This window comes from Zootoca vivipara, chromosome 15, assembly GCF_963506605.1.
Source record: "Zootoca vivipara chromosome 15, rZooViv1.1, whole genome shotgun sequence".
NCBI classification, from domain to species: Eukaryota; Metazoa; Chordata; class Lepidosauria; order Squamata; family Lacertidae; genus Zootoca; species Zootoca vivipara.
Window position 1 is genome coordinate 3471169 of NC_083290.1, and position 25693 is coordinate 3496861.

General features: G+C 48.1%; 2 protein-coding genes across 4 annotated transcripts in view; one reads left to right on the top strand and one right to left on the bottom strand.

Annotated features, from left to right (window-relative positions):
* The window catches only part of ALDH3A2 (aldehyde dehydrogenase 3 family member A2), a 31545-nt gene extending 26996 nt beyond the window's left edge, over positions 1-4549 (top strand). For 2 of the 3 annotated variants that reach the window (XM_035138916.2, XM_035138914.2), the window contains exons 11-12: positions 341-458; positions 2462-4549. In XM_035138916.2, coding sequence (XP_034994807.1) covers positions 341-421 — 81 coding nt within the window. In that variant the 3' untranslated portion in view covers positions 422-458; positions 2462-4549. The remainder of the gene's footprint in view (positions 1-340; positions 459-2461) is intronic. The other variant, XM_035138917.2, reaches the window with a different exon arrangement.
* An 89-nt stretch (positions 4550-4638) lies between these two features.
* Positions 4639-24797, bottom strand: LOC118096766 (multidrug and toxin extrusion protein 1). The gene is made up of 17 exons (XM_035138913.2): positions 24390-24797; positions 23763-23864; positions 21868-21936; positions 20224-20372; positions 19356-19398; positions 18739-18783; positions 17752-17849; positions 14999-15096; positions 14398-14511; positions 13402-13469; positions 11237-11345; positions 10698-10773; positions 9369-9438; positions 8030-8162; positions 7711-7805; positions 6644-6731; positions 4639-5308 (listed from the first exon to the last, which is right to left on the bottom strand). The coding sequence occupies exons 1-17, from the start codon at positions 24549-24551 to the stop codon at positions 5085-5087; spliced, it is 1743 nt and encodes a 580-aa protein (XP_034994804.2). The 5' UTR covers positions 24552-24797; the 3' UTR covers positions 4639-5084.
* Between the last annotated feature and the right edge of the window lie 896 nt (positions 24798-25693).

Genomic DNA, 25693 nt, shown 5'->3' on the forward strand with positions numbered 1-25693 from the left:
TAAATTCTGCTCTTCCAGCCCCCATTGTTGCCTTCAACCGGATTCTCTTCTCTGACATCATTGCCTGCCCAGAGGGAAACCTTTGGCTCTCCAGACATTGCTGGACTCCAACTCCCATAATTCCACTGGCCGGTGGCCCTGCAGCCTGCTGGGAGTTGAAGTCCAACAACAGCTGCAGCCTCTATACAGGTTCCCCAAGGCCTGGCACTCCTCTGTATGGGCGTGTTCCTGCCCAACAAGAACTCGGCCCACGAGCCCAACGCATGTTAAGTCTGACAAAAGCAGGGCTTGCCGCCCCGCCCCCCCAATATATTTCTCATTTTCTTCTGGTTCTCCCCAGAACGGCCGGGTTAGGCTAGGGATTAAGACCTTGCTCGCTGCAGTGGCCACACAGAGAATGTGGAGCCTCGGTAGGAACTGATGAAACCCATATTCAAGGCCGGCGCAGTTCAGGGGAGGTAGGACCCTCCTTTCTTGCTATTCCGTGGCCGTCTCCTGTGTGGCCCCTGCATGTGGCTTGCACAGATGTGGGGGGGGGGCATGATTTTTAAATGGCATGCACTCGGTTGTGGCTTTCTGTAACTGAGCAGCATCGGGGAAAGAGTTTTGTCGGTCTTCCAGGCACGGTGGGTGTACAAAACTCATCATTCCAGCTAAATTATCAAGGGCATTAAAATGACTCCTCTACTGGGAAAAAGTGGCAGCCTTTGGGGCTTTTCATTTCGGAGAAAAGGCAAGCCAGAGTTGAGAGGATAGACTTTTATACAATTATGCGTGGCACAGAGGAATCAGACAGAAGTTTTTTCCCTCATAACACGAGAACTCGTGGGCATCTTCAGAGGTTGGAAGATTCAGGACAGAGGGAAGGAATTGTTTCTTCACGCAGCGCATAGTTGAGCTGTGGAACTCCCTCCCACAAGAGTGGGGTTGGCCACCCACCCAGGCGGCTTTAAAAGGGGCTTCAAATGCTATCATGCCCTGTTCAGGGAGGCTTTTAATGTTTAATAGATTATTGTTTTTTATTTTTCTGTTGGAAGCCGCCCAGAGTGGCTGGGGAAACCCAGCCAGATGGGCGGGGTATAAATATTATTATTATTATTATATCAGTGGCTCTGCTCTGCCTCCACAGTTGGAACATAATAATAAAAAAATTCCTTCCAGCAGCACCTTAGAGACCAACTAAGTTTGTCATTGGTGTGAGCTTTCGTGTGCATGCACAGGTGGCGCTGTGGTTAAACCACTGAGCCTAGGGCTTGCCGATCAGAAGGTCGGCGGTTCGAATCCCTGTGACGGGGTGAGCTCCCGTTGCTCGGTCCCAGCTCCTGCCAACCTAGCAGTTCGAAAGCACGTCAAAATGCAAGTAGATAAATAGGAACCGCTACAGCGGGAAGGTAAATGGTGTTTCCATGTGCTGCTCTGGTTCGCCACATGACCTGGAAGCTGTACGCTGGCTCCCTCGGCCAATAATGAGAGATGAGCGCGCAACCCCAGAGTCTGTCACGACTGGACCTAATGGTCAGGGGTCCCTTTACCTTTAAGGTGCTGCTGGAAGGAATTTTTTTTATTTTGTTTCGACTACATCAGACCAACACTGCTACCTACCTGTAACTAGATCCACAGTTGGGAGTGTGATGCTTCTGATTACCGGTTGTTGGGAACCGCAGAAGGGGATGGCGCTCTTGTGCTCAGATCCTGCTTGCAGGTTCCCTGTGACGGGCAACTGGTTGGCCCTGGGAGAACTGGACTGGATGGGCCATTGGCCTGAACCTGCAGGCTCTTCTCATGTAACACGTGGCCATGCTCCTTGCTGAGGGCGTTGGGAGTCCAGCAACACGGAATCATAGACTTGTAAAGTTGGCATCTAGTCCAGCCCCCTGCAATGCAGGAATCTCAATACATGACAGATGGCTAGCCAATCTTTTCTTAAAAACCTCCAACGAAGGAAGGAGAGCCCGCCACCTCTTGTGGGAGTCTCTGTTCCGCTGTCAAATGGCCTTTATTGGGAGAAAGGTCTTCCTCGGGCTCCCCATTCCTGATCTAGCAGCGCCTCGGACGCAAGACCTCTCCTAGTTTTTGTGGCTAACTCTTCTGGTATGTATCCTGGGGTTAATGAGATGCTTGTGTTTGTGTGTGGCTTGCAATGGTCTGCTGACGAGTTTAGAATCATAGAGTTGGAAGGGACCCGAAGAGTCATCTAGTCCAACCCCTTGCAACGCTTGCTCCATTTGCGGTGGCCGCTCGCTATATCTGACATGTGTCCATCACGATCGCCCCCGCAAAGTTGCCGCTGATCAGATTCTAAGAGCAGATGAGCAAATGGCCTGCCTCAATTTAAGGCAGCATTGGACATTCTTCTATGCATAGCTTCAAATTTCTATATTTATTTCCTTTAAAAAAAAACACACAGAGAGAGATAGTAGAATCAAAGAGCTAATAGCATTCAATTCTCTCTTTCTTCCAGGTCGCGTTTTTCTGAGTCCAGGGTTCACCGACACCATTGACGGAACAAGTCGTGTTATACAAGCTGTTCTCACCAGGTTAAGGGGGCTGGTTGCTAAAGCACACTTCTGTAAGGAATTTTGCCATTTCTTTTTAATCATTAAACACACTAAAAAGTCACGTGACCCTTCCTCGAGAGGAGGATCTGAGCGACAGTCTGCGCCCACAGCCTCCCGCTGTAAACGAGGGGTTTCAGGCAGCGAAACCGAAAAGCGCTGTCAATATTCTTGCTGCTGTTCCTGAAGGGTTCTTAACACCCAAAAAATGTGAGGGTTTTTAAAAAGAAAGAAAGAAGTGGCCTTGCTCTGTGCCAGATGGGCCGATACATCAGCCCCCATCTCGCCTCTGGCTTAGGTTATCTTTGAAATAATAATCAATCATTAGAAACGAGGAATGTGAAATGCTCCAAAAGGAGGCTGAAATCAGAATGGGGTTGTGGTTTTTTGGGGGGAGTGCAATTGTACAGGAAATAAACAAATGGAAGCCTTCGATAGATGGAGTGCTGGTCCCAAATTAAATAATTAAACAAATTAAATAATAAAGGGATACGGGGTGTATATTCCAAAAGGCCTACTTGCCCATATAATGATGTTAGTCCTCATCCACCTTCACTCCCCTCCAGAAAGGGAAATTTTCTCGTGAAAATTTGGACCCTTAAACCGCTTCTGTACCAGAGTTGTCCATGCAGAAACAAGTCACAAATTTCTGCTCCTGCTTAGGATTACAGAGAGGGTTAGGGTATCGCCTGCCAGAAGCTGATTGGCAGTCGTGGTGTAGTGGTTAAGAGCCAGTGTGGTGTAGTGGTTAAGAGCGGTAGACTCGTAATCTGGGGAGCCGGGTTCGCGTCTCCGCTCCTCCACATGCAGCTGCTGGGTGACCTTGGGCTAGTCACACTTCTTTGAAGTCTCTCAGCCTCACTCACCTCACAGAGTGTTTGTTGTGGAGGAGGAAGCGAAAGGAGAATGTTAGCCGCTTTGAGGCTCCTTCTGGTAGTGATAAAGCGGGATATCAAATCCAAACTCTTCTTCTTCATTGCAAAATGAAAGGGCGCTGTGCAAGACAGCAGGCTGGTTTCTCACCTGACTCTGTGCCAAATACCTTATTTTATATGGTGGCGGTGGAGAACCTCTGGGCGATGCAGGACTCCCCAACTTCCAGCATCCCTGACCAGACTGCCTGGGGCTGATCTGGAGCTGGGGGGGGGGGGTCCTGCAAAATCCAGACGGGCTGCAGGCCAGCTGCCCAGTCTGATTTGGCTTGCAAAGTGTCACGAGCCCAGCGAAGCGGCCTTAGGGTGTGACTGATTTCAGGCCGCAGTCATCGACATCCAGAGGTGGGGGACCTGTGGCCTTTCAGATGTCAACCCCGCCCGCGCCTCACATTTAAAGCACTATGATGCCATTTTCAAGTCATGGCTTCACCCCCACCCCAAAAAATTATGGCAGCTGTAGTTGGATAAAGGTGCTGGGACTTGTTAGGAGATTCCAAGTTCCCCTCCCAGAGCTACAGTTCCCAGAGTTCACTGCAAAGAGGCAGAAGAGAAAGTGTTTCGTTTTTTAAGAGAGAGGTTTCCGAGATGGGCGTTTTAATACAACCTCCCCTGGCACCTTCCAATATGTTTTTGGACTACAAAATCCATCAGGTTGGCTGAGGCCGATGGGACTTGTAGTCCCGACCCTCTGGAAGGCACCAGTGGAGGCCGGTCTGATTCACTGCAACTGACTCATCCCATTTCTATGCTAGCAGGTGGATTAAATTCAACTAGAGCGACCTATAGATTTGTTTCCAACTGACCTTTTCTTTTCCAAGCACTTGTCTTACTTTCGTTCTCTCCCCTTCAAAACAAACCCTTCTTACATAAAGTATTTTAGATGCAGAGAATGAAAGAACTGACATGAGTTTAGAATTATCATCAAAATATTTTTTATGGGAAGATGGATATATATATATATCTCTGTATGTAAGAAATGTGGGTGTATCCTTGTAACTTACGCAAGCTGCAAATATAACATGATTAAAACTCAAGAGTGGGTTGAAGCTTTTTAATGATTGCGCGAATCTAAAGAGTTTTTCCTGATTTGACTTTGGGCCTTGAGCGCTTTATAGACGTTATCGTTCCGTGCTTGCGTCCTACTCAGAGTAGACCCATTGGCATTAATGGGCACAGCTGACGGAGGCCCATTCATTTCAGTTTCGGTCAACTCCTGAGCAGAACATAGCAAGAGGCAGCCCTTCCCTCTCCGCCGCATGGTTTCTGCCCTGCCAGAGGTTGGCAGCACTGTGGACTCCAACTCCCATCAGCCCCAGCCAACATGGCCCCCAACTGCAAGGGATGATGGGAGTGTTAGCACAGTGACACCTGGCAGGCAGCAGCGTGGCTATCCCTCTCTGAACCGGAGCTGGGTCTCTTGCGCCACCAAGTCCTGGGTTCAAGTCCGGCCCGCACTCACTGATGACATCAAAACACAGCCCTACGCCCAGCTATTCTGGGGTCCAGTTTCTTGCGTCTAAGTCAAACAGGACCCCCCCGTCCCCGTCTCCTTCCTGGACCAACCAAAATGGTGTGTGTGTGTGTGAATATATCCCTAATCTTTAACGGTGAAGAACCGAATCATGACGCCGATGGCCAGGATGATGACGGCAGCTGCAACGGCCAGTCCCCTGTGGATAATCAGCTGCCTTGTAGTCAGGACTTTGCCCACAGTGGAGAATCCTGTCACCGTCTCATCCTGCACCTGGAGCTGGAAGGTTGGCCCGTTGGTCTTGGTGAAGCTAAGGAGGACAGCTCCGTTCTGAGCGTCTGTCTGGCCTGCAGCAGGCGGAGAGGGAGAAGGAGACCGTCAGCTTGGCTGTGGTGCTTTCCTAGATAGGCCTCTGGCATCCATTTCCCGCACTCTGCCCTCTCTCCCCCTTGGACTTCTTCGCTCGCTGTCAAGGAGGGCCAGCATGCGGTCAAATATCCTACCTTTTCTTCATGGCGGCATACAAGGTTCCAGCCACAATTTACTTTAAGAAACCATTTCTGTGTATGGTTTCTGAAGCATTGCGCCTCAGTGGCTATAGAATATGAGACTCTTCAATCTCAGGGTTCGAGCCCCACGTTGGATGAAACAACCAAACACTGGATTTACGTATAAACTAAACAAGCTATAGCTTAGGGCCCCACTCTCTTGGGGCACCCAACAAAAATTAAAGGGGGAAAAACCTGGATGTACATTTCCAAAATATAAGATCAAAAACAAATAAAATAGAACCTAAATACAGCAACAGTGTTTTGTGTTGTGTAGGCTCCTAATGGGCCCCGCCTGCTAGCCTTTTGTTAAGTGCAAATGGCTTTAGATACCTATTAGGTCTATAAATTACCATATAGCACAAAAAACAGCAATTTGTTGATGACAAAGGACAGCTGGACATATAAAGGGCCCCATTACCTTCAGTAGCTTCAAGGTAAAGGTAAAGGGGCCCCTGACCATCAGGTCCAGTCGTGTCCGACTCTGGGGTTGCGGCGCTCATCTCGCTCTATAGGCCGAGGGAGCCAGCATTTGTCCGCAGACAGCTTCCGGGTCATGTGGCCAACATGACAAAGCTGCTTCTGGCAAACCAGAGCAGCGCACGGAAACGCCGTTTACCTTCCCGCTGTAGCGGTTCCTATTTATCTACTTGCACTTTGATGTGCTTTCGAACTGCTAGGTGGGCAGGAGCAGGGACCGAGCAACGGGAGCTCACCCCATTGCAGGGATTCGAACCACCGACCTTCTGATCAGCAAGCCCTAGACTCTGTGGTTTAACCCACAGCGCCACCTGGGTCCTCATCAATTCTAAATCTGGCCCTGGCACTGACCCCTTTGTGCTATAGAGCAGCAGGTGGCTAAAACAAGTTTGTGGGGGCAGGTGGACATGACTTTCCCCATTCTGTTTTTTAAAATCAACTAAGCAGTCCCAACAGCATAGACCCCTCCCTTTGCACATGTAGGGTTGGTGTTAATGGCCATTTCGATGCTACCCTTGGGCTTTGAAGGAGGGCCGCCGGTGGTTCCCCTGTTCCTAAGCCTTGCAGTCGAAAAGCAGCCACGCTTCTGATGGTGACAGACACCGGACCTCCTTTGAGGATCAAACAAGCAAAAAACAAACCCGTGTTCCATACCGGAAGACGGAGCAATCTTGGTTGGGACGGGAGCCGAGTTCCAACCCTCCGGGGGCAGCCTCTGGGTCAATCCTGCACGGTGCTGAGCCTAGAGGGCAGATCCAGACAGGGTGTTGATGAGGCACTTTGTGCAGCCAGGGTTTTGGGTGGTTTTTTAAAAAAAGGTTTCTAGGACCCTTGCGCAGGGAGAAGGGCTGCTGCTCAGTGACCGGAGCCCCTGCTTGGCATGCAGAATGTCCCAGGTTCAGTCCCCAGCAGCATCTCCAGGAAGGGCTGGTGTGTGTGTGTGGGAGACCCCCTGCCCCAAACTCTGGAGAGCGGCTGCCAGCCAGTGTCCATAATGCTGAGCTGGATGGACCAATTAAGGTAAGGTAAGGCAGCTTCTATGTTTGGCGCTTGCAATAATTTTCCAGTTTCACACTGGAGTGACTCACAAGATAAAAACAGGGAAAAGAAACAATAGAAAACCAAACTCTCCTTGGCCATCTTATTGTTCCCTACTCCAACATAGCTCCTGCTGTCCAGGTGGGCCTCATGTGGCCCCCAACATTGTATGTGGCCCTCCCAAAGCTGGCCCTTTCTTCCTTCGCCTTTGTTCCTTTTTCACCTGGGCACACCTGTTGGTTCTGATCTGAGCGGCTTCAAAAGAGAATTTGACAAATTCACAGAGGTGTCCATCGGCAGCTATGAGCCAAGGTGGCCATGTTCTCCACCAGGGAATCGGAAGAATTGTAGAGTTGGGAGGGGTCCCGAGGGTCATCTAGTCCAACCCCCTGCAGTGCAGGAAACTTTCACCCAACATGGGGTCGTGAGTGGGGAGAGCTTCGCTGCTGTGCTTGGGCCCTGCTTGTGGGCTTCTGACTGGGCTAGATGGGCTCCCTTTGCCCCGATCCAGCTGGGAAATTATTACATGGAAAATGGAAGCAGAGTGGTCTTCCCTCCAGATCAGTTAATCCGGGACACTTTTGCCTATGGCTCCGCTTGCTGCCAACACACGGCCCCCGACACTGGGAATGCGGCCCCCAAAGAAAAGGAAAAAGCCCCACCCTTTAAGCAAATCTCCCTACCTCCTCAGCCGCCTGCTTCCAGTTCATCCGGCCGATGTAGGTTATAGAGCATATGCAAGGGATAAGGGCGCATATCAACATGCCCAGCCAGAGGCCTGAGGGAGAAGATGGAGAGAGACCACACAGAAGGGTCAACGGGCTATAGGTCAGGGGCAGAGCGTCTGGCCTGCATGCGGAAGGTCCCAGGTTCGATCCCCGCAGGCATCTCCAGGTAGAAGAATAGGAACTCCTTCCTGAAGCGCCAGAAAGCCACAGCCAATCAGTGTGGGCAATACTGAGCTAGACAGACCAATGAGCGAACTTGGTATTAAGGCGGTACCTATGAGTCCCATTTTGGCCACGAAAACCAGCACGATGGCCACCGGCAATCCCACGGCGTAGTACCCGACGGCGTTGAAGATGGCGCCAAGCTTCTGCTTCCCGGTGCCACGCAGGACCCCACTGGTGGTACACTGTGAAGAGGGGAAGAAGGGGTTACAATACGATTGCATCTTACACAGGGGTTAGCTTCTGGGGGTGGCCGGTATGATATATCCAGCCTCATAGAACTACAGTACTCTAAATGCATGGAGAGGGGTTAAGACCATAGAGTAAGCTGTCCTGTCAGGCTTAGCTAGGTTACACACCCTCCGCTTGGGAGGAAGGGTTACCAAACTCTTTGGTCTTTCTCTTCTACCTGACCAGTAAGGAGGTCTAAGCTGGCTGCTCCAAGCTTAGGCCGCATGGCTTTAGCAAGCCATCTTTGTGTTTCCATACAAATAGTTTAGGAACAGTGTAACATTTTGAAACTATACCGCCTGTGTTTTCTTGCTGCTGTATGGAAAAGCACATTAATCTGACTTTGGAAAAGTTTGTAAAGCATTTTAACTTACCGACCATGTGGTCTCTTTCTATGCAAAGGCAAGTGGGGAACGTTGGAAGCCTATATTTCCACACTTTGCTGCATGCTTTGTGGTTTTAAATCTATGCTGGGGGTTTTCTCACCAAAGAGTACTTGCCCCAAACCCGGATCTAGGCATCTGGGGAATTCTTGTTTTATTCTACCATCTACTGTATATCCATTGTTCCCTTTAACCAAATACAAAATACAACAAAAAGTGTATAACAAAAACTGTCCCCATGAGCACACCTGTATCCTTCTGGAGCCAGTGTGCCAAGAAGGCCTTGCCCCCCCAAAAGCAAGGCAGAGAGCTTTAAGGCTCTTTTCTCCTGCTCTCTTACTATTAGTGACTTTCCAGTGTCAAGCCCGGATTCATTTTAAAAAAAAATTACTGTCATTTTAACATTTAAAAACTTGACTTCCTTCCCCCTCTTTCCGCAGTTCCTTAAATTTATTTTAAATATTTTCTGCAAATCCAAATTAATTTGTTCATTTATTCATCTACTTTAAATATATGCTCTTATGAAACTACTGTACAGGCTATTACAATAATCCTGCCAATGTTCTTATCTGTTTATAATTTGTTTGTAAATATTCAACAAACCATTTCCATTCGTTTATAAAAAGTTTGTTATCTTGATGTCTTATTTTTCTGGTAAGTTTTGCCATTTCTGCATATTCCATAAGTTTTAGCATCCATTCTTCTTTTGTTGGGACTGGATTAAACAAGATGAGAGACCACCCCCACCCTATTTCCCTTAGAAGTGGATATACTCACGCAAAGGGCTTCAAAGAGGTGGAAAGCAACGTAGACGGGAATGACCTTTGCCACGAGTTCAACTACCTCCCTATTTGCAGAGAGACAGAAAACAAAAAGGGATACCTCAGTGAGTAGAACATGAGACTCTTAATCTCAGGGTTGTGGGTTCGAGTCCCACACTGCACAAAAGCCTTGCACGGGGCTGGACTAAATGACCCTTGGGATCTCTTCCAACTCTACAATCCTATGATTCTATGAAAGGTTGCCATTTAATTCCAATGAACAACCTGCCTTTCTAGGAGGCTGTTCTGGCCACATCAATGTGCCCGAAATACCAGACTAGAACTGCCCTTCTGCCCCCTAAATGCCTCTGACTCTGCATTCTGCCCCAACTGAGCTCCCAGAAACATTTGCCTTGCTTTATTTTTGTCCATAAGCCAATTTGTCAACTCAAATAAATTCCTCCATTTAATAATAATGATTATAATAATGGTGCAGCTTGTTGCCAATTGTGCATGACAAGAAATTACAGAATTTCATGACTCTCTGCACACACAAATCCTGCATTTTGCCCGTGAAGTTCTCCTTTTACGGCTAATAGTATGAGCAGGGGGATGGGGGATCTCAGACTTAATGGAGTCCCAGTTTCCCACTCCTGAACCCCTCAGCTTATCCCAGACAAGCACACACTCCCTCTGCAGGATGAGGTAAACAACAGCGGCCTTCTTCACAGGGTCGTCGGGATGTCCGGGGTAAAGGAACCTCTTCCACCTCGAGGGCCGCATCCCCTTCCAAGGGCCGCATACCCTCGGTCTTTTATCTCTTTGTTTCATGGGTTCCTAACCTTTCTTGAGCCAGGAACACCTTTGGAAATCTCACAGAACTGTTGCAGTCACCGCAAATATACCCATTTCACAGAAGAAAAATGGGCATCGCTCAGAACACGCCTCCGCCACCAAACCAGGCGAGATGCGTACGCATACCAAAACTGTTGAAGGTGGCGTGAAACTGCTTTAAATATATATTGCGGATGAGGCCTTGATTTTGGACAGTAGTCTGAGAGTTGTTAGGAGACCCCCCTATTCCCCTCATAGGGCTATAATCCCCAGAGTGGCTTAGCATTCAACCCCTCTTCCCAGAGAACCTGGGGAATTGTAGTTCCGTGAGCGGAATAAGGGGTCACCTAACCACCCTCAACAAACTACACTTCCCAGGATTCTTTGGGGGAAGCCATGACTGTTTACAGTGATGTCGTAGCAGTTTTAAAAGCAAAGTGTGGACTTAGCCCCATATTGATGCTAAGTATTACCGGTATTGTCAGCCTAAAAAACATGGTTTGTGACTTACTCATCACTGGTAAATATATAAGCTAGGACGTCCTTCGTGGATGCTGTCAGGGTGCCCATCAGCAGGAAAAAAAACACTGAGGAAGATAAAAGAGAGTTTAGAAGTTTAAGTTTTTCCCACTGAAATTAACAGACCCCGAAGTTAGTCATACCCACTATTTTGAATGGGTCTGCTCTAAGTAGGACTAGCATCAGACACGACCCAGAGAGTGCAAATAGAAGTGGAGATCACTGTAACTGTTGCTTTCAAAAAGGGTTAATATTTAACCCCCATGGTTGGCGCCCAGCTGTCCTGCAATGCCCTGAGGGGAGAAGTTATGGCTTTTGCCTTCTTTGTCCCAAGATGGGTTAAAACAGGGGTTGGCAACCGTTTGGGGGGCCGTTTTGAATGTCGAGAAAGCGATGTGGGAGCCAGTCACAAAATGGCTGCAAAGGGGAACATGGGATACGATGAAATAACTGCGGTCCATTGCGGGGGGTTGGACTAGATGACAGCTCCCTTCCAACTCTGCAATTCTATTTCTGCAAAATTCCACGTACCTGTGCACAAAATGGAGACCACGAAGGATTTGCGGGCTTCCTCGAAGTTCCCAGCCCCTAAGGCGTTCCCCACCAGGACGCTAACTGATGCACTGATCCCAAATGGAATCTGGAAAGGACAGCGTTGCTTTTGACACCTTAACTAAAGCTTTTGGGATCATAGATTGTGTGTGTGTGTGTTCACAGATGCGGCCCTTGAGAAACCGCCGCCGCCCCGAAAAATACCGCGCTGGCATTCTTCAAAACATACCCATCTATCTTAAATAATATCATGGGTTACTTATGCAATGGGCAGTTTCTGCAACTTTCGCCCCACCCATCTATAAAAGATATATGATATATAGCAGGCATGTCCAACAGGTAGATCGTGATCTACCGGTAGATCACTGGACGTCTGTGGTAGATCACCGGTAGATCAGTGGCTCCCCCACAGAAGCTAAAAAACTTTGGCTTCCCTAAAAAAAGCTCAACATCTTTGCCCTGCACCCCTAAAATGACCTGAACCACCCAAAACAGGGCTTTCCTTCCTAAAAAAAGAGCTCAATGTCGCTTTCCTCTTCCCTAAAGGTTCAACAACTTTTACGTGAACCCCCCAAAACAAGGCTTTCCTTCCTAAAAAAACTCAACAACTTTGACCTGAACCCCCAAAAAGGGGGTAGATCACTGCCAGTTTTTAACTCTGTGAGTAGATCGTAGTCTCTTGGAAGTTGGCCACCCCTGATATATAGCACAACCCTGATCTCCGAGCAGCGAGAGATTGTAAGGTCTCTAAGTTTCGGTTTCCTTGGAATGAAGGTCGCTGGAGACTTCATGGTATATGGTTTTATTTACACATCTAGACAACCTGGGCATCGAATGCATAGCTCACAGCACCAACACATAATGTTATAGCTCTGGGTCCAGCACAGAGCAAGACAAGCTCCTGTCTCTCCTCTTTCTACCGTCATTATTCTAATTATATATCTATTTATACCCCCACGGGGACTCAAGCCAGCTTACAGATACAAACAAGAACCACTAAAAACAAAGAGAGGGGTCATTAAAAAGCAATTAAACACCGATAGGATTTAAACTATATACATATATGGAAACTATTAAAACAATACAAAGTAATTGCAATAAAACGACATCCATCCTTCCCCAAAGTTTGTTGGAACAAAAAAGTATTCACCTGCAACTGAACCTATTGTTCTCCCTCCTAGGATGACTCGGTGTCTAATGATAATAAATAAATACATATTTATACCCCGCCCTTCCCGGTTTAAAAACCTGGCTCAGGGCGGCTAACAGCAAATATAAAACATTGATTAAAATGTGACTTTAAAACAGCGTAAAATACAACATAAAATGCAGCATCAATACCAATAAAATTCTAAAATTCAGGGGACATTTTTTTGGGGGGTCAATAGAAATCAAATGATCACCAGGGCTAACTGGCCAAGTTGGTCCTACTAGGGCCAGCAAGGAGACCAGGGAAGAATTTAAATGTGGGGTCCCATAAAGGATTTCTTCATAGAAAAGGAAAGGGGAAAGGGAATAGAGCAGAGGTCAGCACACTTTTTCAGCAGGGGGCCAGTCCACTGTCCCTCAGACCTTGTGGGGGGCCGGTCTATATTTTGGAAAAAAAAAATCGAACAAATTCCTATGCCCCACAAATAACCCGGAGATGCATTTTAAATAAAAGGACACATTCTACTCATGTAAAAACATGCTGATTTCCGGACCATCCGCGGGCCGGATCGAGAAGATGATTGGGCCGCATCCGGCCCCCGGGCCTTAGTTTGGTGACCCCTGGAATAGAGGATCAGGCTAATCCAAATTGAAGGTCAGGCGGAATAGCTCTGTCTTACAGGCCCTGCATAAGGAAATCAAGTCCTGCAGGGCCCTAGTCTCTAGCCATGTGAGATGGGGAAAGGCTCCCCCATGTTGTCTCTATGGCAACACAGCCCACTCTTTTGAGATGCTGATGAGGGCACTTTGTTGGCCATTACCTTGCAAAGAAACTCTTCTCAACAGTTCAGCATCCTCTTCTGCTCAGACCTAACCTGCACTGAGGTACAGGATCACAGCGACTCAAGGGTATCGTCCGACGAGCCCCACCCTCCCACCCCAAAATGTAACACTGTAATAATTTGTACATGATGCAGCACAGGAAAAGGTCTCACCATGTAGGCGATTGTGGCCACTTCGTAAATGATGGATTGGCACGACAGCTCTAGGACACCGAGGAGACCTAGGTTGGGGGAGATTGAGGGAGGAGAGAAGGCAGGACGTGGGAATCATTGACGGATAACTGTGCTGGGCTTTACACATTCAAAGATTCAAAACATTGCGGCCCTTAAGGCATCCAGCTCTCAGGAGTCTCCCCAAGAATGTGAGCTGCTGCTGAGACAAACTCCTTTATAACCAGGTAGCAGGAAGTTTAAAAAGTAAAAAGTATTAGCCGTAACTTTATTTTCTTGCTCTCCTGTTGTTTGGAAATAGTTGAATGCTGTATACAGGCTGTTAGATATGTGAGGTGATATTTATTTGTCAAACTAATAGTTCCATAACTTCAAATGTTTGTTATGGTTAGTGTCATTTTTTTATTTTTCAGAATCTGTACTGGTACAGTGGAACCTCCTCGGTTGTCAAACGCAATCCATTCTAGAAGACCATTCGACTTCCAAAACGTTCGGCTTCTGAGGCGCTTTCAAAAACGGAAGCAAATTACTTCCATTTTTTTGGCGTTTGAAAACCCAAACGTTTGGCTTCCAAGACGCTTGAGAACCGAGGTTCCACTGTATGTATTACTTTTTCTGTTTGGAGGTGTTGTGTATTATTAACTACATGCATGGTAAAATTCATTATAATTTTGTTTTTTTAAGTCAAAATGGATATATAAAATGTTAGCCAAATTTTACGTTTCACATTTTGAGCTGCAGATTATATGACTAAATACAGTGTGTTTGTGCTATATATATGAATAAAAAGTTCATAAAAAGTTCATAAAAAGTTCACCTCAGATCCTGAGCTGCAATTGGCGCCTGTGCAATAATGTCACCAGCCTAGCCGTGCAGATAGTTGGATCTGGGCATAGTATTGTAATTGCCATGCTCCAATGCGATTGGCTTGGTCATCTGGCCCCACCCACTGCCCATGACACCTCCCCTCCCACTGACCTATCATAAAACTTCCGATTTCGAAGGTCCACCATTCAATGCAGGTCATGAGCATGCTGGGAACAGCTAAGGCCATAAACACGTCCCATTCCTGGAGGCATTCGGTGGACCATCCTAGGATTTGGAGAGAGCGGGGAACAAAGGGAGAAAGAAAACAGGGCAGATTTCCGTTCTATTTTCTGATGAGGCAACATTTGTTACGTACGTAAAGCTGGCAAAGTCACTTAAATAACAGAGTCCCAAGAAAAAAGTCCTGATAATGCTTCACTGAGGGAACTGGACAAAAGCAGCATATAAATTTGAAGAGAACCGAACAGAGAGGTTTTGTCTTTTTAAAGCAGGTCTTGTATACAGCAGAGAGACTTTCAACCAAACAGAGGGGAGAAAATGTCCTCAAAGCTACACCTCCAATCAGGGAGGATCATGCCCTTCCGCGTGGTTGCTAAGCAACACCTCCCCCCTCCTCCCTCTGGGGCTAGCTGCCTTTAACAGAACTAACCCTTGAGTTACAAACTGAATGATCCCTGCGGTCGCACTTCCAACATGTAACTGGGAAAGGAAACTCAGAAGAGACGGGGGCGTTGGAAAACAAGCAGGTTACCTCCCCAAGTTTCAACATGAAGCTTTTTCCATTTGATGTACAGGAAGAGGGCAATGGCTTGCGAATACTGTGCGATGGTGTTGGCCCAGGCAGAGCCCCTGGAATGAGGAAACAGGGGGGGGGGTAACAAATAAGCAAGGGTCAGGTTGGAAACGTTACATGGTAAAGGTAAAGGGACCCCTGACCATTAGGTCCAGTCGTGACCGACTCTGGGGTTGCGCGCTCATCTCGCATTATTGGCCGAGGGAGCCGGCGTACAGCTTCCAGGTCATGTGGCCAGCATGACAAAGCCGCTTCTGGTGAACCAGAGCAGCTCACGGAAACGCCGTTTACCTTCCCGCTGTAGCGGTCCCTATTTATCTACTTGCACTTTGACGTGCTTTTGAACTGCTAGGTTGGCAGGAGCTGGGACCGAACAACAGGAGCTCACCCCGTCGCAGGGATTCGAACCGCCGACCTTCTGATCAGCAAGCCCATGGCTCTGTGGTTTAACCCACAGCGCCACCTGTGTAGAGCTTTGTAAAACGGTTGGCAATGAAGTAGGGGGCTAGAGACCGATTTTTCTCCCATGATACTAGAACAGGGGTCCTTCCCTGGCACCCACAAGTCCTCTGAGCCCACCCACCCACCCACTCCTCCCTTGGCCATGAAGTAGGGAAGGTGGGGTTACTTCCCCCCACCCTCACTTGAAAAATGAGTAGCGCCGAGGGAGGAAGTTGAGAGAGTGATGCTCTTTCCCTCTTTCTGCTCTGTGGTGCTTTTCAAGTCTCAGGTGAATTTGGCTGGATTTGAGTTAGACCCAAATCCTCTCTTTCGGTGATGTGTGTGTGTGTGTGTGTGTGTTGATCTAGGGAAGGAGGGAAGAGAAGTAATAGAGAATGCCTTCCATAGCATTCACACAGACATCCAAATAAATGTCCCCACATGCCTACAAAGGTTGGCAAACCCCATAATTAGGCCTTAAAGGGGTCACCCTCACTTTCTTTGTTTGGCAGGAAGTGCCAACCCCATTGCATCGTTCGAGTCCATTCCCGAAGATCGCAATAATCGTCTGTGTGAGTGCCTGGAGGCGGTTGGAGGATGGATGGCGGCTAACAGATTGAGATTGAATCCTGACAAGACAGAAGTACTGTTCGTGGGGGACAGGAGGCGGGCAGGTGTGGAGGATTCCCTGGTTCTGAATGGGGTAACTGTGCCCCTGAAGGACCAGGTACGCAGCCTGGGAGTCATTTTGGACTCACAGCTGTCCATGGAGGTGCAGGTTAATTCTATATCCAGGGCAGCTGTCTATCAGCTCCATCTGGTACGCAGGCTGAGACCCTACCTGCCCGCAGACTGTCTAGCCAGAGTGGTGCATGCTCTAGTTATCTCCCACTTGGACTACTCCAATGTGCTCTATGTGGGGCTACCTTTGAAGGTGACTCGGAAACTACAACTAATCCAGAATGCGGCAGCCAGACTGGTGACTGGGAGTGGCCACTGAGACTACATAACACCGGTCTTGAAAGATCTACATTGGCTCCCAGTACGTTTCCGAGCACAATTCAAAGTGTTGGTGCTGACCTTGAAAGCCCTAAATGGCCTCGGTCCAGTATACCTGAAGGAGCGTCTCCACCTCCATCATTCTGCCCAGACACTGAGGTCCAGCACCGAGGGCCTTCTGGCGGTTCCCTCATTGCGAGAAGCCAAGTTACAGGGAACCAGGCAGAGGGCCTTCTCGGTAGTGGCACCCACCCTGTGGAACGCCCTCCCAACAGATGTCAAAAAGGAAAACAACTACCAGACTTTTAGAAGACATCTGAAGGCAGCCCTGTTCAGGGAGGCTTTTAATGTTTAGTAGATTATTGTGCTTTATTCTTCTGTTGGAAGCCGCCCAGAGTGGCTGGGGAGACCCGGCCAGATGGGCGGGGTATAAATAATAAATTAATAATAATAATAATAATAATAATAATAATAATAATAATAATAATAACTGAGGGAATGAACAAAAGCAGCACACACTTCGTTAAAGGACCAAAGATCACAATGGATGTATTGGAAGTGATATAATTACCATATTTCTCTGTGCATTAGACGCCCCCATGTATAAGGCAATGCCTCTTTATTATTATTATTATTATTATTAACCCAAACTTAAGAAAGCAATATTTTAAACATCAAATTGAACAACTTTGTTGAGCTTTTTTTGGAGTAGATTGCCGAAAATTATTGTGGTGCAGCTTTCAACGCTACTGGTGAGTCGTGTTTCTTTTCACCACCCGGGTATAAGACAATCCACATTTTTTTTACTGATTATTTTTTAAAGCAAAAAAACCATCGTCTTATACATGGAAATATACGGTATATCTCCTTCAATTTTTTTTAAAGCTAACCAGGAAAATTGAAGGGGACATGCATTTTAAAATGTGGTTAAACATAGGAAACAGGGACAAGGAGGAATAGTTGTTACTTCCACAGACATGATGGAGGCAGATAAGGAGCAAGTAAGACTGTCGTCGTCCCCCACCCCCCAAAAAAACTGTCTTTCAAAGAGAGGCTCGTTCTGGTTGTAGATCTGGGCTTGCTGTTCAAACAACAGCCCTGCAGAGATCTTGATCGTCCAAGAATGTTCCCACCCAAAACCCTTGACTTGATATATACAAACAAAGGATTTTGCAACACATTCCTAGCGTTCCACCGACGAAAGAGAGAAAAAGGTGGGCAGGCGCTGCGCTCAAAATGCAGGCTGGTCCTGCCACGCGTTGCTCATTTACCTAACCCCCATGTGAAGCTGGTAGAGGAAGACATAATTTGCGATCAGGTTGACGATGTTCCCAGCAATGCCGCACAGAACCTCAGGCCAGATGATCCTCTGAAACAAGATATTATTTCAGCAACGAGATGGACCAGGTGTGCTACCACTGAGCTACCAACCCCTTTCCCTAAAATTAAAGCAAGATTCCGAGTCCTCACGGTTCGGAATGGTTGCTGATATTGTTGGCAACAGAGTGCGGCTACAGGGGTGAAGTCAAACCAGCATCGAAGCAGCCTCCCTGGCAAGCAAGACTGGGCAGTGTGTCTGGGGGTGCTGGGCTGCCCAGATGACAAGACCCCCCCCTCAGCCTGGCTGATATGGTCCAAAGGAAAGCAGAGCAAGAGGTTTGGCACCAGCTTAGCTGCAGGAGTTGCCAGAAGGAGGCATGCAAGATGCCATCCTACTATCTCAGGGACCAACATTTCTCTGATGGAAATAGGGATGTCCTAAGGAAAAGCAGGACAGCCTGAGATCAAATCAGAAACCATTATTGCTTCTGTAAATCCAGGACTACCTACCTACCTACCTACCTACTCCTTAGCCTTTTCTTCTCCTGAAGATATCCTGCAAGGCAGCGGAGGTTTAGGACCAGAGTTTTCCTTCTCCTTGATGGGCTCCCTTCCCAGGCGGACGAGCCCCACCTGGCCCTCACTTCCCTCCACAGCAGGGGCAGAAACCGCCACCTTGACCATTGGAACCACTCGGCGCCCTCCACGGATGGTTCTGAATTAAGGGCTGGTTTTAAGAGCTGCCTTAAACTGAGTCCAGCCCATCTTGCTCCAGTATTGTCTGCACTGACTGGCAGCAGTGGCTCCTCAAGGGCTTCCGTCGGGGCGGAGATATTCCCAGACCTCCCTGGAGATGCTAGGGATTGAAACTGGGACCTTCTGCATGCTCAGCTGCCTTTCTTGCCTTTGTCTCCCCAACAAGAGAAAGAGCATCTTACCTGATTCTGCAGGTACCTCATCTGGATCTGGTAAATAAACGTCGCCTGTGGAGCAAGGAGGCATGAATACAATCTGTGATCCAAAGCACATTAATGCTCTTCCCCCAGCGACACATCTATCTTCTTTAAACCTCCTTTTCTCAGAGTTGCCCCGTTTTGGAAAACAAATGGGGCTTTCGACAGGTGGCAGTCCAACCAGTGTAGCACCTGCGCTGCCTCGTAGAAGCAGGGGCAGCGGAAAGTTTGACCAGTTGGGTCACAGCCTGCTTTGCGGCTATCTAGAGCAGGCACCCCCAAACTTCGGCCCTCCAGATGTTTTGGACTACAATCCCCATCTTCCCCGACCACTGGTCCTGTTAGCTAGGGATCATGGGAGTTGTAGGCCAAAACATCTGGAGGGCTGCAGTTTGGGGATGCCTGATCTAGAGGGACAAGAGGCCGGGAAGTGACCCTCTAGGGTTTCAGGCAGGGGCCACTTCCAAACCTACCTGGAGAGAGGACTGAACCTGGGACCTTCTGCAAGCAAAGCAGGTATTCCCAGCACTGAACTGCCGCCCGTTCCACTTAAAGACCCCACTGAGAAAACGAAAGAAAGCAGGATGCAACAGGAGACTTACGGGAAGCGCTGGGATGAAGATCATGACGTAAACCTGTGTGAGCCTGGAGCAAGGAAAACAAACGAGCAAACAAACGAAACCCCCAAATTAGCAGTTTATCCTGCAGCTGGTATTTGTTCCCCAAGTTCTATTACCATCCCTGGGAGGGCATCCCATCGTAACAGCGAAGAAGCTTCCCCACCCCGTGCCCTAGTATAACTCAGCAGAGAGCAAGGTGGTGGCAAAGCAAGAATTAGTTGGCTCTACCTTTCATTGAAAGGGACGTGGGTGGCGCTGTGGGTTAAACCACTGAGCCAAGGGCTTGCCGATCAGAAGGTCGGCGGTTTGAATCCCCGCAACGGGGTGAGCTCCCGTTGCTCGGTCTCAGCTCCTGCCAACCTAGCAGTTTGAAAGCATGTCAAAGTGCAAGTAGATAAATAGGTACTGCTACAGCAGAAAGGTAAACGGCGTTTCCGTGCGCTGCTCTGGTTCGTTAGAAGCGGCTTTGTCATGCTGACCACATGACCTGGAAGCTGTACGCCGGCTCCCTCGGCCAATAAAGCGAGATGAGCGCCGCAACCCCAGAGTCGGTCACAACTGGACCTAATGGTCAGGGGTCCCTTTACCTTTACCTTTCATTGACTCTGTCTCTTCCTATCATTGGTTTTGGCGCCACCTGCTGTTCGGCTCCCTGTCTTCCACCCAACCAGCCCCAGTGGGCACCAGCCACCTCTGGAAATATGGGATGGCATTTTGATGAGGGCAATATTGTGTGTGGACATGGGAATGGGGGGGGCAGGGACTCGCATGCACGGCGATCAGCCTCAAGTCCAATAAACTGCTGGGTGGAGACGCGCTTCCGGGGGATTTCCCTTTTCTTTCTCCCCACCTGGAGACATCTGGGTCCTGTCGGATGAGTAAGAGGAGCTGCTCTGTGTTGACGAAGACGGCCCAGCAGGGGAAGCAGCAGAGGAGCAGAATGAGGATCCCCCGTTGCAAGATGGTGCCCACTCTCTTCATATTCTTGCCTCCATACGTCTGGGGGGTGGAGGTGGGCATGGGGGTGGGCGTGGGGGTGAAGGTACCAAAAAAAAAAAACATCATTGAAACTCTCCAGCCTTTGGACACAAAGGTAACTCACAACAGGAGTTTTATTCACAATATTTCACTGCTCTGGAATAGAAAGAGAAGTCATTGTTTCTCTAGGCAAGGAGAGGAGGGGAGCCTGTGGCCCTCCAGATATTACTAGATTCTGACTCGCATCAGTGTTGGTGCACTGGGGGGGAAATAGATATAAGAGGATAATTCCCTGGATGCCAGGATCCAGGTTTGGGGCAAGTACTCTTTGGTGAGAAGAAGAGTTTGGATTTGATATCCCGCTTTATCACTACCCGAAGGAGTCTCAAAGCGGCTAACAATCTCCTTTCCCTTCCTCCCCCACAACAAACACTCGGGGAGGTGAGTGAGGCTGAGAGACTTCAGAGAAGTGTGACTAGCCCCAGGTCACCCAGCAGCTGCATGTGGAGGAGCAGGGAAGCGAACCCGGTTCACCAGATTACAAGTCTACCGCTCTTAACCACTACACCATATTGGCTCTCTGTTGTGCTGAGAGAACCACAGCACAACATCACAAAACATGCAGCAAATTAAAGCATTGAAATATAGGCTGTTTGGCCTTTAAAATATGCCCTTGTGATTTCCAAAATTTCCCCTAGCGTAGAAAAAGACTGGTAACTTTAAAATGTTTTACTTATAAACTCTCCAAAGGTCAAATTCATGTGCTTTTCAGGGGGGGGGGGAATGCACAGGCAGTAAAACTTTGTTACAGTGCTTTGTTACAGTGCTGAAAGTTCCTAAATTATTGGTATAGAAACTCAAGAATGGCTTGTGAGAGCTCTGCAGCTAAGCTGTTGCTCCAGCTTAGCCTCTTCACATGCTGAGCTTCTGAGCTAGACTGGGGAAGGAACAAAGACTTGATTACCTAGTTATTCCCAAGGTGAAGGGGAGTGACCTAGTTAAGCCTAGCAGGACAGCTTACTCTATGGTCTTAACCCCTTCACGCATTGATTAGATTTAAGCATACAGGTCTTGGCTGGTGAGGGCAGGATACAAATAAAAGATTTGTTGTTGTTGTCGTTGTTGTCGTTGTTGTTGCTGCTGCTGCTGCTGCTGCTGCTGTTGCTGCTGCTGCTAGAGGCTGGTTATCAGCCCTAGTCAGCCCTAGCTGGGGAATTATGGGAGTTGTAGTCTAGCAACATCTGAAGGGCCACAGGTTCTTATAGCATTTTGCAAGGTTACAAATCATCTACAGAGACTGGATTATAAGGAACAAACTTTACTTAGCCATTTGCAGCTACCAAACTATACACAAAATTAAAACTAGTCCCATCTTCAGAGCTTCCTTTCCCCGCTGGTCTTACCCAGCACTGATTCCCTCCCATCAACCAGATATTCAAGCAAGACATGCCTTGTCTCAGACTAAGTTTCATACACCAGAATTCGAACACACAGCCCCAGCCAGCCATTTACTCACCTGTGATATTAATGTGTCACAAGCTGAAGACAACCCAAATCCAACAGAGATGCCTGTTACATTTATAACCTAGGGACCATCAGAGAGGGAGAAATTAACAAAGAAAAATCAAGGGGATATAATGTTGAATGCTGGAAAGAATCTTATGGTCTGAACCAGGGGTCAGCAAACATTTTCAGCAGGGGGCTGGTCCACCGTCCCTCAGACCTTGTGGGGGGCCGGACTATATTGGGGGGGGGGGAGAACGAATTCCTATGCCCCACAAATAACCCAGAGATGCATTTTAAATAAAAGGACACATTCTACTCATGTAAAAACACACTGATTCCCGGACTGTCCGCGGGCCGGATTTAGAAGGCGATTGGGCCAGATCTGGCCCCCGGCCCTTAGTTTGCCTACCCATGGTCTGGAGTCCAGGAGGTTGTCTGCCTTATAGCAGGATAAATTATTTGTTCATCAAGCCCACTATTAGAACATAAGGAGAGCCTGCTGGATCAGGCCAATGGCCCATCTAGTCCAGCATCCTGTTCTCACAGGGGCCAACAAGATGCCTGTGGGAAACCAGCAAGCAGGATCCGAGCACAAGAGCAACTCTCTCCTCCTGTGGTTCCCAAGCACTGGAATTCAGAAGCATCACAGCCTCCAATGGTGGTGGCAGGACACAGCCATCCTGGCTAGTAGCCATCATTAGCCCTCTCTTCCTCCATTAATTTGTCTAATCCTCGTTTCAAGCCATTCAAGTGGTTGGCCATCCCATAGTTTCACTACACACTGTGTGAAGAAGGGCTTTCTTTTATCTACTTACAGGTAGGTAGCCGTGTTGGTCTGAGTCGAAACAAAATAAAAAAATTCCTTCAGTAGCACCTTAAAGACCAACTAAGTTTTTATTTTGGTATGAGCTTTCGTGTGCATGCAACTATCTGATGAAGTGTGCATGCACACGAAAGCTCATACCAAAATAAAAACTTAGTTGGTCTTTAAGGTGCTACTGAAGGAATTTTTTTATTTTGTTTCTTTTATCTGTTCTAGCGTTATGAGAGAGGGAGAAAAACGTTTCTCTATGCCGTGAATACTTCTACAAACTTCTCCTCTCACTCGCCTTTTCTCTAAACTGGTAAGTCCTTTCCTCACAGGGAAGACACTCCACCCCTTAAACTTTCCAGCTGCCATGCTTTTTTCAGGCTTTCTCATGCTTCTTACAGCTGAGCCACCTGTTTTCTAAACCAAAAAACTCCAGATAAAATAGGAACATGGGAAGCTTGCCCTATGTTGAATCAGACCATTGGCCTGGTTTGGTTGTCTACACTGACCGGCAGCAGCTCTGCAGGGCTTCAGGCAGGGGGCATTTCCCAGACCCACCTGGGCTCTGAATTTGGGACCTTCTGCACTCAAACCAGACATGCTACCGCTGAGCTAGAACCCATCCCATAAGAATAAGACCGAATCCCAGTCCTCGTAGTTCTAAAGCAAACCGATGGATGATTTAAACAGGAGCATAGGAAACTCCCTTAAACTGAGTCAGACCATTGATTAATGCCCATCGAGCTCAATATTGTCAACACTGACTCACAGCAGATCTCCAGGAGATGCTGGAGATTGAACCCGGGTCCTTCTGCATGCAGAGCAGGTGCTCTACTTTTGAGCTACAGCCCTTTCCCAAATTCAAGGCATGCTTTACTAATCCAGCCAAAGTGTGTGAAAGGCCAACAAAGACCCTCTCTGGAAGGAGTCTTCTGCTCCATTGTCTGGCTCTGAATGAGTCACCGTTCTGGGCACACATCCTGATTGGACGTTGACTCATTCAGAGATGCAACAAGGAAACTCTGCAGAGGTCCAGGGACATTTTAAAACACATATGCGCACACGCGCGCACACACACATTTAAAAACACTCACCGCAATGGCGAGAGTGACAGAAGCCAGCTCAACCTTGCCAAGGTGGCCACAGAATATTGTGCTGACGACATGGATCATAAATACGAGTAGCTGGATGAGTGTCTGTTGGGGGAAAACAATTAAAGGAAATTTGAAGACATATAATCCTAGAAACTGTCATATTGTGCTGGGAAGTATTTATGGTGTGGATTGTGGAAAATGGAATGACATAGTTGTAAATTAATTTAGCGGTGATTAAAATCCCGCTGCCCACCCTTTAATATGGGCACCTCCAGCTTGGCAGCCAAACAGGCCTACATTTGGAAAACCAGAGCAGCTAGATAGCTCAGGTCTAAGGTATTGAAATCAGACTTTAGATGGGAGCTATGCAGCAGAGTTCGTCTCCATCAACGTAGCTCTCAGTCAATTTGACCGTGAGCAGCAAGGTCTATAGAATCATAGAACTGTAAAGTTGGAAGGGACCGTGAATGGCTCGAACCCACAACCCCTCAGTGTACTGACTGAGCTATCCCAGGCTGAACAGAGCGGAGACAAAAGCTGGCAGATATCAGCTTTAAGAGTGGGAAAGGTAGTCTTCTTGCCAGCACTGAGAACCGGCGTATTAACCACAGGTTTGGGGGGTCTTACCAGCGGCCCTGCCAACACCAAGATTTTCTTTGCTTCTTGCCAGAAGTTGGAAGGAGTAAGTTGGCATAATTCCCTGCAGCAACTTGGGGCGGAAGCCTGTGGCTCAGAGGCTGAATCCTCAAGAGATGTCTTCTTAGGGATGGACGATGCTCCGAGATCCATAAGCAGAAAGGGACCCTCTTCTCCCGGGTGGGTTCCTTACAAAAACAACAACAGACCGTGATTATGCCTGATTTGTCTGATCCAAGAGGGCACACTTGTCTAACAGTTGCAGAACGGACTTCACTCAGAAGTCGGATACTCGGACCTCCTTGTCCTCATGCCCCTACGATTTTGGGCTAAAGGGTGATGATTAAAGTCTCTCTGGAGCCAATAAAAGATGAAGGAGGGGCAGGCTGTTTGGGCCGGTCTGCCGTGAACAGAGATCTGCAGGAGGCTGGCTCCGAGGACCTGGGACATGTCCAAAGTAACCGTCACAAGACCAGGACATTTGAGAAGCTTTCCTCCACGCAAGGGAGAGCCAGCGAAACAGGATACATATATATCTAAGACTTTAATGCCAAGTCAGGCCCCACCGTCCGTCAAGAATAATAGCGCTCCCTGGTGGCATTGCCCTAGAGTGCTGGAACTCAGAGCCTAATTCGGAGCAAGTGGCTAGCCCTCATGGTTGGGAAAAATCGGGACAAGGCTCAGTGAAATGTCAGAAGCAGGGCAGGTGGGGAGGAGGGAGCGTGTCCAGAGGAGGGCAACCAAAATGGTCAAAGGCCTGGAAACAATGCCTTATGAGGAACGGCTTAGGGAGCTGGGTATGTTTAGCCTGGAGAAGAGAAGGTTAAGGGGTGATATGATAGCCATGTTCAAAAAATAAAAGGATGTCATATAGAGGAGGGAGAAAGGTTGTTTTCTGCTGCTCCAGAGAAGCGGACACGGAGCAATGGATTCAAACTACAAGAAAGAAGTTTCCACCTAAACATTAGGAAGAACTTCCTGACAGTAAGAGCTGTTCGGCAGTGGAATTTGCTGCCAAGAAGTGTGGGGGAGTCTCCTTCTTTGGAGGTCTTTAAGCAGAGGCTTGACAGCCATATGTCAAGAATGCTTTGATGGTGTTTCCTGCTTGGCAGGGGGTTGGACTGGATGGCCCTTGTGGTCTCTTCCAACTCTACGATTCTATGATTCTAGGGAGGGAGGGAGGACCTCCAGCCAAGAGGAGATGAGGACCCTGAGCCCCTCTCGGTACTTAACGAGGCTGAAAGCAAATATATAGATATTTGCCTTTTTTTATAGATAGCAAGCAGACCTTAGAC

What these genes read in the sequence shown, in the direction of transcription:
- LOC118096766 (XM_035138913.2), bottom strand. Translation starts at nt 24,551, where the DNA reads ATGGATCTCGGAGCATCGTCCATCCCTAAGAAGACATCTCTTGAGGAT. An exon ending in CAGCTTCACATGGGGGTTAG is followed by an intron (nt 15,097 to 17,751) that starts GTAAATGAGCAA and finishes TCCTCATTCCAG; the next exon opens with GGGCTCTGCCTGGGCCAACA. An exon ending in TATATATTTACCAGTGATGA is followed by an intron (nt 9,439 to 10,697) that starts GTAAGTCACAAA and finishes CTCTGCAAATAG; the next exon opens with GGAGGTAGTTGAACTCGTGG.